This window comes from Lampetra fluviatilis, chromosome 37, assembly GCF_964198595.1.
Source record: "Lampetra fluviatilis chromosome 37, kcLamFluv1.1, whole genome shotgun sequence".
NCBI lineage: Eukaryota > Metazoa > Chordata > Hyperoartia > Petromyzontiformes > Petromyzontidae > Lampetra > Lampetra fluviatilis.
The window spans coordinates 596878-609712 of record NC_136311.1 but is presented as its reverse complement, the minus strand read 5'-3'; the positions used below and the strand labels follow the sequence as shown (position 1 = coordinate 609712).

The 12835-nt window shown below is 46.9% G+C and overlaps 1 protein-coding gene and 1 long non-coding RNA gene across 2 annotated transcripts in view; one reads left to right on the top strand and one right to left on the bottom strand.

Annotated features, from left to right (window-relative positions):
• LOC144945189 (uncharacterized) overlaps positions 1–5899 on the bottom strand; it is a 39522-nt gene extending 33623 nt beyond the window's left edge. Inside the window, exon 1 of the long non-coding RNA XR_013639634.1 lies at positions 5759–5899. This is a non-coding gene — a long non-coding RNA (uncharacterized LOC144945189). The remainder of the gene's footprint in view (positions 1–5758) is intronic.
• The window catches only part of LOC144945188 (nitric oxide synthase 1-like), a 93871-nt gene that overhangs the window by 52640 nt on the left and 28396 nt on the right, over positions 1–12835 (top strand). The window contains exons 9-14 of the mRNA XM_078873478.1: positions 45–219; positions 7439–7540; positions 8190–8384; positions 8656–8723; positions 10453–10597; positions 11881–11985. Of these exons, the coding sequence (XP_078729604.1) occupies positions 45–219; positions 7439–7540; positions 8190–8384; positions 8656–8723; positions 10453–10597; positions 11881–11985 (790 nt within the window). The remainder of the gene's footprint in view (positions 1–44; positions 220–7438; positions 7541–8189; positions 8385–8655; positions 8724–10452; positions 10598–11880; positions 11986–12835) is intronic.

Genomic DNA, 12835 nt, shown 5'->3' with positions numbered 1-12835 from the left:
CTAGACCTCTCACAACCTCTTGACCTCTCCGTACTCTCTGGCAGGTATGACTGGTTTGTGGATATGGGTCTGCGCTGGTATGCGGTGCCAGCTGTGGCCAACATGGCCCTGGAGGTGGGCGGCCTGGAGTTCACCGCGTGTCCCTTTAACGGCTGGTACATGGGCACCGAGATCGGGCTAAGGGACTTCTGCGACACTGGCCGACTCAACGTGATCCAGGTAACTGGGTGTTGTGCCAGGCACCTGCTTTATCATCACTTAGGGCCGTATATTTAGTGGCGGTTCGGCTCTACCATGGCCTCTAATACGGCTCAGCTCAGGCTTGAGCTGTTCAGTTGCTTTCAAACATGCATGAGCAGCTCGGTGATAGTCTGTTGTCCTTCCCCCGCATCTCCAATTAACGCAGTTGGCTACGTACGGTGCGAAAGAAGTTCAACATTCATACATGCATGGCTTAGTTCAGGCACGACTCATGGAAATTCTATGCATGATTGGGAGGGGGCACTTGTAGGCACCTGTCCCTGCAAGGCACAATGAGCACGCAGCAGAGGCCAGAATGTGGGCATTGGGAGGAGTAAATGTTACTATTTTTGTCCCAGTTAAATAAATTGTGAGTAATTTATCAAATACGGATCATGACGCTGCCACACATGGCCGAATCTTTTTTGAATTCGTCACGGGATTTTTAATGTTCACTGTGAAGCAGACAGTGCATATTTTTACGGTTAATATTCCCGCAATATAAACCGTGCTGGGCGCTGGGCTCAAACTGCCAACCTCTGGAAACACGTTACCTCTGGGCAATGTCACAAACTAATCATCATCCATTATCAATCCAATGCTTGGATGATACCTACCCCATGCCGTTTCCATCTCTCATGGCCCTGAGATGAAACAATCTTTTCAGCCTCATCCACAAAGAGCCTATTTTATTGTTCCCTCTCCTCGGAACCATTCAACCAGCATCAAACAAGGGTCCATGCTGTCACAGGTGCTTGCTTAATGCTGGCTAAGTGGCATTGGTGGAAATTCCACGTTCCTGTGGTGGGAGCTAGTCCCCACGCATTAAGACACTGGTTGTCTCTACATTGAGTGGTCCAGAATATTTTTGCAGGTTCTATGAATCTATATCATGAGCTCCACTTGGTGAACTCAACCACTTAGTGTGGAGAAACCAATAGGAGTTATTGGAAATCTTGCATTAAACAATCATGAATTTAAATCAGTATAGTGGTAATTGTTAACAAAGCACTCTACTCGCAATTAGATTGCCAGTTCACATCCAGGTCAACCGTCAAGGGTTGCCTAAGCTTATAAATCCTATGAGATTGATAAAAAAACGAGTACAAGGTGAGCAACATTCAACAGTAGTGTTTTTGATCCATAATTTGTGTCTTTTTGGCGAGATTGTGGAGGTATGACATTTTTTAAAAAGAACTATCACCAAACATAGCCAATTAAATACATTTGTTAGGTGGGCAAAATGGCAATTGATTTGGGTTTTCAGAAAACCGGAATGTTGAAAAGCAATACACATTTTGCAATTATATTTGTTTCGTTGTACATTACATCCAGCATCATGAGGTGGTAACAAAAGCTCAAATCTTGTTTAAAGGAGCTTCCCGGTTTAAGTCCTTAGGTAGGTGCCATGAAATCATCCAGTTTAACAATTAGCTTTGATTTCTGGTTGATTGGTTGTGATTGGCAGAGTAGATTTGTGTAATAAGGTTAATCTGTTTAGTGGTTGTGAAAATAGGCTTTCCTTAATTATATTAATTATATTATTAACACAATTATATATTGTGTTAGTAATGCAGTAAAAGTTTCAATGCTATTGTGATTTTAGTTCAGCATTAAATGGTCAATAGGGTTAATACAATTAACATTATGGGTGTAGAACTGTGAGGAATTAGTCATAGAAGATATGTTGCTTTCCGATCAATTTAGTATTACATGAGGGTTAGTACAATGAGGAGTTTAGTAATATGGGGTTGATTGAAGATATTTTTTTCCATGTTATCACGATTTTAGTTAAGTGTCAATTTAAATGGTCACATTACATTGGCATCATTACGATTCTTTGTATTATTATTATTATTATTCATAATTACTTTCCAGGTAGTACTCAGGTGCCATACCTACACAACCTAACCCAAAATAAACTAATTATGAATCAATATTGGTTGTGAAAGCCTACCTATAAAAATATAACTTGTGTTTCTATGTCTTGACTGGTCCATACAATGAGAATGTGGAATTTCCGCTACTTGCTAAGAGCTACAAATGGAGGTGTAGTGACTATCTCGGAGACGATAAGAGTTGGAGGCACTTCTTTTATTAACAAGCACCATCGGGGTTAACACTTTATAATTAGTCCGTCTATTGTCGGCGACATTACTCAGTCAGGACAGTTGGTAGGCTGCCTGACTGGCGACGCCCCGAGATGGTGAAGACGATGACAAGAAGGATGGTGAAGACGACGAGAAGAACGGTAACAAAGACTTCAGCAGCACGATGGGGATCCCACTCCACACAACAGCCCCGAGGTCCCCTACAGGGGCCCTTGTTATACTCTCAGCGTGGCCGGGCTCCACTCCCGGCCCCCCCTTTCTAGAACCTACCAGGGGGTTCTCAGTGTGCCCCTTCTGTGACCTTTCCCTTAGATCCCCCTCTGGTGTATAACCTGGCCTGCTGACGTCAGGGCTGCCGTAAGCCGCAGACCACTTCCCTGCCAGCAGCCAGTGCTATGTTGCTACATTACTATTCTTTGGGTCTTTCGGTAAAGCCACGTAGATATAAAAATAATAAGAAAATAACATTTTGATTATTTTTCTATCTATGTGGCTTTACCGAAAGACCCAAAGAATATGAATTCCTGCAGTTATGAAAGCTTTAAGTTAAGATTTACACTTTACTATTTTATGCCACCACATCACCTACCTCCGTGAAAAAAAAAACAGCCATCCCGGCTGACATCAATCACCTATGTAGAGGGGAACTGCACAAATGCGCTAATGCAACAAAGCTAACATGGAGGAATAACAAATTCTAGGCGAGAACCCTCAACAACGAACCCGAACTGCAAGGAAGTGAACAATGGAAAAGGGGCGGGTTATCGAAACGAAACACTTTTCGAGTGGGTCCTCGCCGCCGGACCCCTAGCTGGGATGGGAATTGGCGTGCTGGGGACCCCGGGGACAATACGGAAATGGCCTAATGGGCGCGGCCCCTGCCGGGAAGAAGATGGCAACCGGTCTGTCACCCCCGGTCCGTCCTTCGGAGGTGCTGTCGGTGGATCTGCGGGCATCAGGCGCTGGCATTTTGTGGGTGATATAATGGAATCCTGGGCATAACCTCCGGGCTCACTCGCCCTGGTTTGTCGGACACGTCAGACACCCGACACTCAGGAGGTGGAGATGAACTGTCAACACAGGGTGCAATATAGGGCTTCAACCGTGATGGGTGCACAAACCAGCGCCGGCAACCGACCCGTATACGCACGCACTGCAGCTTCTTAACTTCAATCACCTCAACATGGCCCTGCCACGGCCGGTGCAATTTGGGGGACGTACCTAGGGGCACCTGGGGACAATGCAACCACGCCTTGTCCCCAGCGGTTCATGGGGTCCCGGACTCCCGTTGCCCTACAAGTTTTTCATTCGCGGTCTGTCGCTTAGCCGAATTCTCTCGAGACGCCTCCTGCGCCTCCGTCAGCCGCCTAATAGGGCATAATGGACTTTTTTGCCCAAGTCTATGCCTAACTGAGCCTCCATGGGAGGGTCACTTTCCCTCCCATACATGAGGTAAAACGGCGAGAATCCTGTTGAGGCGTGAGAGGCCATCCTATATAAGGCCAGGACACCTGGAATGTGCCTCATGAACCTGTTGGCACAACATGGACGTATGAGTCTTGTGCAAGCGTTCTACCATCCCGTCCGTCTGGGGATGGTAGGGCGATGTCTGGATGTTTTTGTACCCAGGGAATCGCACACCTCCTTTAACAATTTCGAAGAAAAATGTCACCCCTGGTCCATAAGGAGTTGTTCCAGGGCCCCTTTGTCCAAAACGTACCTGTGTAAAAATGTGTCCGCAATGGATGCGGCCGACTGATCTGGCAGAGGCCACGCCACCGGCCACTGGGACAGGTATTCCACCCCAACGAGGAGGAATTTATTTCCCCTCTGAGTGGCAGGAAATGGCCCGAGGATGTCCAGAGCAACCAGCTCATTAATACGAGACACCGCAATGTATTGTAACGGCAGCTGGACCTGCCTCAGCGGTGGCTTGCGGCGTGCGCAGTCAGTGCATCCCCTGACCATGTGGTACACATCATCCGTCATCCCGGGCCAAAAGAAGTCACGCTTCAGTGTCGGCAAAGTTTTACGTACCCCAAGGTGCATTAATTTCACGTGGACAGCCCGTGTAAGTTTACCCCGTAGAGCAGTCGGCACTACAATTGCAATGACTTTGCAGTTCCTCATCCCACCTTATCAACAGTCCGTCATGGAGTCTTATAAGGGACATTTCCGCTGGCATATTTTTACTCCCCCTCGTCCCAACGTGACGCCACAACTTTAACAAGGAGGCATCCTCTACCTGGAGGCGTCTCCATTCAGCATGCGTGAGACCAATTGTGTTGTCACAAGGAGCAGTTGTTGCGGGTGGTGCAACATCAATGGAGGCCACAACAGCACATGGCAATTCCGCAGCTGGTGGTTTACATTGGCCGGCACCCGTGTTGATGTGATGTTGCATTAGTGACGTGCGGCCAATATCAAATTTCCCCTGGTTAAAAATATCCTCGAATTCTCGGAGCAAGGCATGCAACTCGCCCTGCTGTTCCCCGGACAATTTCGAATTTTCCCCACACAACGCGTCCAAGCCCCATCCGACTTGCCTCCTCGCTCCGCCATGGCAATGACCTCTGCAGCCCCCCACGGGCCTCTTCATAGCGCCGTCGCGTAGAACAAAATTGTACCCGCTTGGACCACCGCAGCCCCCAGCCCGACATTCAGTACTTGCAGAAAGGGTTCCTGGTCCCCTCTTACTATAGTTTGGGCCCCCACCAACGCGAGACCCCGAATCGCCTTGTTCGAAGGGGTTAAAAGGACCCCTTCAACGATATCCGTTAAAGCAAGTTGCTTCCGCAACCGCAAGGGCACCAACATCTGAGCACCTGGAGGAACCGTAACAGTTTCCTTCGGCCCGTTTTACCGGGTCGGAGACTTCAGAAAAGCCAACCGCCGTTCCGACGACAATTCAATACAACCCTGATCAACAAGAATCTTAAGGGGTATCCTCGCGAGAAGATCACAGCCAATGTCCTAGAAACCAACACCGGCCCTGTCAACTCAATGTCCCCAATGCAGACTTTCACCAATATTTGGCCTATAATGCCCAACCTCCCGCCATTCGCGGCGACACACGCACGAGTGACCGGGCTAAGACAGCAGGACCTCGGCGGCAAAGACTTCGAAATAAGCTCAGAAATCATACTAGCCGACGCCCCTGTGTCGATCAGCACCCTCAGATCTATCCCCTGAACATATCCAACTACCGTGGATGAGCCCGCCGCCACAACACGGTGCGCCAACGCATTCCACTGCCCCACCCCCCGCGGCGAATCATTCGACGCCGAAGTCCGTTGCTCATGCGCCATAACACGATGAGGGATGACAGTGTGCGAACCCGACGCGCTCATCAAGGGGGATGTATGATGTGACATTTGCGGCCGGGTGTCTGATGCATCACGACTTGCCTGCGGGCCTGAGGAAGCGGATGTTGGCAGGGCGGAGGACGTCGAAGGCGAGGAGAAGAATGGTGACGAAGACTTCAGCAGCATGACGGGGATCCCACTCCACGCAACAGCCCAGAGGTCTCCTACAGGGGCCCTTCTTATACTCTCAGCGTGGCCGGGCTCCACCCCTGGCAACGCCCCCTTTCTAGAACCTACCAGCGTGTTCTTGATGTGTCCCTGCTGTGACCATTCCCTTAGATCCCCCCTCTGGTGTATAACCTGGCCTGCTGACGCCAGGGCTGCCGTAAGCCACAGATCTCCTTCCCTGCCAGCAACCAGCGCTATGCTGCTACATTACTATTCTATGCCACTACACATTACTATTCTATGCCATACAGAGGTAAGGCCTGCTCAATTGCTCATTTGACCAGGGAGACATTTTGACCCAAAATTTCTGTATTGCTTTTAATGTTCTAACTATGGTTTCATTTAATACTTTACTAGTTTTTCTTAAAGCATGACATTATTTTTGTTTGTGGTTGGGTTTTGGAAATCATTACTGCTCATTCTCCACTCTCACATCGCCGTGATTCATTATCACCATCAAGAGAGTGTCTCACAGTCTATACCTTTGCAATGATTTAAGAGTTTGTAAAAACAGCTCCGTTTATGAGAAATTGATTTATCTGTGTAGCAGTCACAAGTGTCCGTAATGCTTAAAATGTTAATAACTCCAGGCATAACATGTTTAAAGCTTTGTGGTGCTGATGGTGCTTAAAACTTGGAAAGGGACAAGGATTCGATTCATGACTAAAAATAGATTTGTATGCTGGATGGAGACTTCCCGAAGCTGTCACCACCCCCCACAATCCTGCGATGCAACAATCCATCCAGCAACTGCATACATGCTGACTTCATCGCTCCATCTCCCTGGTGGATGTAATCTCAGACACGTTCCATCCATTGGTTCAGGATATATGCATCAAATCGTGCGTGTGAGAATCGGTTTTATGCTTATATGTTCTATGAAGATGACTGTGTCATCGTTGTGTCTTATGCTTAAAAGTGAGATTGTTTGCTCCTTGTCTCCTACATGGAACAAAATACTCATTAAAGGAGCTTAGATGCTGAAAAAGTATTGGGACATCAGTGAGGATTTCCTAGGTAAGTGAATAGTATGATTGTTTCATCAGGAAAGCCTCACTGAGTCTCAATATTTTTTATCAGGAGGGTTCTGCCAAGTTTTTTGCAGTAGGGCGTGACTTTGCTATGTGTATGTTGAACTTCTTTCGCAACGTGCACAGCCAACCGTGCTAAATTAGGATTAAACATTCCAATGGGGATTCAACATCCCAATTGAGTTATCCTGTACCGCCGATTAGCACGGTAATATACAGGTACATTTCAGCATTGCGATGTTTGGCAAATGCCAGTTACATTATACGTTTTTGTTTAGCAGTGGCAGGAACCAAGAGAACTCGGAGGAAACCCATTCAGAACAGGACAAGAACATATAAATTCCACGCAGAAGGGTGCCCAGTCAGGAATAGAAATCAGTTCCCTTCTTGCTGCAAGGCAGCAGTGTTATCACTGCGCCATCCAGCCACCTTAAGTTAAGGACGTTATTTAATTGTGGACCAGAGATGCAGGCTCACCCTATGGTCCCCATCGCTCCTGACTCTCCACTCTGCCTGCCTCCAGGATGTGGGCAAGAGGCTGGGTTTGGACACGGGGAACGTGACGTCACTTTGGAAGGACCAGGCGGCCGTGGAGATCAACATCGCCGTGCTGCACAGTTACCAGGTGTCACACTCCCACCTGGTGTCACTACCCACCAGGTGTCACTACCCACCTGGTGTCACTACCCACCAGGTGTCACTACCCACCTGGTGTCACTACCCACCTGGTGTCACTACCCACCTGGTGTCACTACCCACCTGGTGTCACTACTCACCAGGTTTTGTCTCATCAGGTTTCACGCTGTCATCAGGTGTCACCCTTTACTACTCTCCCATCCTTCGTGCCTCACAAGGAGCACCTGGGTTTGATTTCCAACTCGGGTTCTTTTCTGTGTAGAGTTTGTACGCATGTGCTCCCTCTGTTCCACATGGGTTTCCTCTGAGTGATCTGGTTATCTTCCATCACTAAAAAATACACAAAGTTATTTGTATTGACCAAACGTCCTAATGCTAATAAAATACCTGTAACATTACTCAATTGGGATTATACATAGCGATGTCAACGCCAACTGGAAAACAGTGTTGTGATGTAGAACCACTTGGAGACGGAGTTCTGAGACGGAGCCTCTACTCAGTAAACAACCATAGAAAGAATAGCAAATTAAACACGTTGACTTCACGTTTGGCCTAAGTGTTAGGGTTGTAGATAGAGTTATCATAAAATGGAGTGTTAATTCAAACAATATTGTTGCACGTGTGTGTGCTCCACCCAGAGTGACAAGGTGACCATTGTGGACCATCACACGGCCGCGGAGTCGTTCCTCAAGCACATGGAGAATGAGTACCAGGCGCGCGGGGGTTGCCCGGCCGACTGGGTGTGGATCGTGCCGCCCATGTCCAGCTCGCTCACGCCGGCCTTCCACCAGGAGATGCTCAACTACACGCTCTCCCCATCCTTCCTCTACCAGGTGAGACACCTCCATCCTTCACTTGACTTTCCTCTACCAGGTGAGACATCTGCACTGTTCACCTGACCATCTACTAGGTTGAATTAAGAATGCGTATTTGCATTACACTCTATAACACATGTCATATGGATGCAGGCTAAAAATAACACATTTTTGTTTACCCTCTACTCACTGTTACCCTCTCAACCCTCTTCTTCTTATGAATTCCCTTTCCAACCTCCCCCTCACCCTATCTCCACCGTCTTGCCACCCCCATTGCCCGCTCTGCCAGCCGGCACCCTGGAAAACATGGAAGTCAGCAAACAAGAAGAAAGTGATCAGTTTCAAGAAACTGGCTGAGTATGGCAAGATTGCAGCTTTGGGTCATATTTTTAGTTACGGCTTGGCTCTGGCTTGGGCTCTAACACGACTCAGCTCAAAATTGAGCCAGTCAGTTTCTTTCAAAGTTGCATGAGTGGCTCGGCCATGGCTTGACTCAGGCTCCGCTCAAGGATTGTTCTGATTATGATTGGGACCATGCTTAAAGCTGGCTCAAGTTAAACGTTGCTTTGAGTTGGCTCACTTGAGCCAGAGCTAAGCCTGAGCTGTGACTAAGGATACAGGCCTTAGTGTGTGTGTGTGTTTGTTCATGACTATGTGTGCCTATGTCTGCATTGGTGTGTTCTGATTGTGAGGAGTGGTAGCATAGTGATTAGCATTCTGTGCTACGTATCCGGCAATTTGAATTTGATTCGTCGCAACGGTCCTTGGCCTCACCTATGTGAACTCTGCCGTAAATGAGTATCTAGTGTGGTGTGTACATGTCAGCTGTGGGGGGACAAAGATGGCCAGGCATGGTGCCGGCCACCGACCTCCGCGTGTGGCATACCGGCCTTAATAGATGCTCCCTAACAGCACTAGCCCCACCAGGTCGTGTAGGCTATATAGGGGACGAGGGGGTCGGTGGCCAGCAACACGATTAGTGGCGATGTTCACACACCACACCAGTTAATTGTTTGAGGCTGAGTCGACCTAGGGGAGGCCCAGGACCGGTTAAAATAATCGTTACGCTTCCACATGCGCGGGTCACGTGACAGATTTGACGTCACAGCTCACTTGAGCTCCCCCCCCCCCCCCCCCAAAAAAGTGTATTTGTATAATTTTTGCATGGTGTACAGTCTGGAAAGTACCCACATGGCAAATGTCCAGTTTGTTGCATGTCGGGAAGTACGCTAAACATTTTGAACAGACACACATATTCACAACTTTGCCTTTTATATATATAGGGGATATAGGGGATTTTTGTCTTTGTATATGTCATTGCATGTATATGTGCTTACATTTCTTCTGTTTGTAACATATATGAATGCACAGTGTAGAGGGGCTGAAAATGTTACCTGCAGCTGTTGAATAGAGATGGGAATTTGGTTTTCAGCAATGTCCCATGACAGATGAGACGTTTGATTTAAGTTTGGGTCTGTATTTTTGTCTTTTAACTGGGTTTTCAATTTGTTCATAATTTTGCCCAAGTAAGTGATGTTTATTCGAGCAAAAAAGGTTTGGAACATTGATGGGATCGATACAAAATATATTCGTGTACAAGGCAGCTGAATATATGAATATTCATGGTAATAAATTGGGGCAGCCTTTTGTTTACCAACAAGGTTTCACCTGCTGCAGGGAGGGCTTAGTCATCATCTTCATCTGGCCTCACTTATGATTATAATAGTGCTTTACTCAGAGAAACCTCACTCAGTCTCAATACTATTTTTCAGGAAGGTCCTGCAAAGTTTTTGTAGTCGGGGGTGATGTTGCTGTGTGTCATACCAATTGAGTAATTTTTCTAATATTTTTTTACAGCAATGGGATGTTTGGCCAATACCAGTTACATTGTATGTTTTTTTAGCTATGGGGAGGACTAGTGGAGGACCTAGAGGAAACTCATGCATAAAGGCACCCAAGTTGGCAATCAAACCCAGGCCATTTCCCCTATGCGGAACTAGTGTTAATGCTGCGTCAGCCTGCTGGCCCAACAGTGCTGACTACAGCATGTGTTCTGTGTGTCTGACCCCTCACCCGTTCTCCCCAGGGCCGTCAAATTCTCGGCAAAGCTGATGGGACAGGCGATGGCGCGGCGCGTCAAGGCCACGGTGCTGTATGCCACGGAGACTGGGAAGTCACAGGCGTACGCCAAGACGCTCTGCGAGATCTTTCTGCATGCGTTTGATGCCAAGGTGGGTCAGCTGGCACGATAGCGAATTTCAGATCGTAATTGAAAGTGAGCTCAATAGGTGTTCTTCAAATGTATGTAGCTGAAAGGCAATGAAAGTGCTTTAAGAAATGTTAATTAAATATTTTGGTGGTGGGGTGACAGTGGTAACACTAGGGCCTCACAGCAAGAAGGGTCTGGGTTTGATTCCTGACTCTGGTGCTTTTCTGTGTGGAGTTTGCACGTTCTCCCAATGCTCTCAATGGGGTTACTCAGAGCTTTTTGCATTCCTCCCATAGTAACAAAACCCAAATGTAACATTGCAGTGCTGGAAATTACCTGCACATGAATCAATTGAGATTACATATCACGTCACCCCCTACTGTAATAACTTGGCAAGACCCTTCTAAACAAGTGTCTTGAGACTCCGTGAAGCTTTCCTGAATTAACAAGCATGATAAATAATATAATATATTTTCACGGCTGTTGTCTAACACAGGGTGGTGCACTGCTGTCTGAGAGTTCCAATTGGGAATGGCCTCATCGCATGACATGATGCTGATAGCACAATTGGAATAAAAAAAAATAATATGATTTAAAATCACTAGAAAAGTATGATCCGCAAAAAAACATTTGGTTTGAAAAGAAACTCTTCAGAAATGTACATCTCAACGACTGTGTGATTTGAAAACATGTAAGTCATGTAAGAATATTGTGACTTTTTATTCATGCAATTCATTTAGCGGTAGAGCGGTGGTGCAGTGGTTAGCCCACTGCTCTATGAACCCAGCGGACCTGATTTTGTTTCCTGGCCATGGCTAACATTAGTTGGAAATTATATATGAAACTATTCTGGACAACCCCTTCACCCATCCCACACTTTTCAGCTTTGTGAAGTATGGTAGAAAACAAACAAACCCCATGACAGACTTGGCATGGGGCTATATGTTTTTTTATGAAGGGCATCATGTTATTCATAGTAAATGTATTACAAGTATGTGTACAGGTACATTGACAATTTTGTCTGAACAAAATGTGAAAAAGTTTGCAAAGAAGCAAGGAAAGATAAGTGAGCTTGGACAGGACACGTCATGAGAAGGGATTGTGGCCTGTGGTCGAGACTAATTACAGAGTGGCAGTCAAAGGAGGGAACACCTGAGAGGGCATTCATCATGGAGATGGAGTGATAACATTATTGTTACATTACAGGATCCATACAGGATCGTGAGAGATTGTGATGGTTTGGGGAGCCCTTCGCCTCCCGGTGGATTCATCATGGCTAATTATGATGGTGCGTTTTTTATACAGGTAGTGTGCATGCAAGACTACGACACGGTGGACCTGGAGCACGAGGCGCTCGTTCTGGTCGTCACCAGCACCTTCGGCAATGGGGACCCCCCCGAGAATGGGGAGGTGAGCTGGGGAGGGGGGGTGTCTGTCTGGAGGAGCAGTAGTATAGCGGTTAGTGTAGCGGTTAGTGTGCTACTCTACGAACCTGGCGACCCGGAGTCGATTCCCGCTCACGGCTATCACCAGTGACGATTATCTGAACTGGTCCTGGGCCTCCCCTAGGTCGACTCAGCCACAAATGAGCACCTAGTGCGGTGTGTAAACATCGCCACTCGGGAGACAGGGGTGACCGGGTATGGTGCTGGCCACCCACCCCTTCGTGTGCAGTGCCGGCCTTCATACATGCTCGCTAACAGCACTTTCCCCAACAGTCCGCTAAGGCTACATGGGGGATCTTTGTCTGGAAGAGCAAGATGGTGAGAGGGGTCCAGGTGGGGCTTGAGAATGGGATCAGGGTTATGTGGCTGGGGTAGTTGAGGGGAAAAACATAAATTGTGCATTCTATGATGACGATTGTAGCAATGGTTATTAACTGAGTGAGCGTACTGGCCGTCTATAATGTAGACTGTAGTCTGTAGTTAAGCTTAAAAACCAGGCTACAGTCAACATTATAGACTGCCAGTACACTCACCAGGGTTAAGAACCAGGCTACAGTCTACATTATAGATTGCCAGTACACTCACCTAGCTTAATAACCAGGCTACAGTCTACATTATAGACTGCCAGTACACTCACTCCGATTAAGAACCAGGCTACAGTGTACATTAATGTTTTATTATTATTTTATTTTTATAATTTTAATTTTTATTCACCTTATTTTTATTATTATTTTTCTATCTACATGACTTCACTGAAAGAACCAAAGAATATGAATTCCTGCAGTGACTAAAGTTTTAAGTCAAAAATTAAAAAG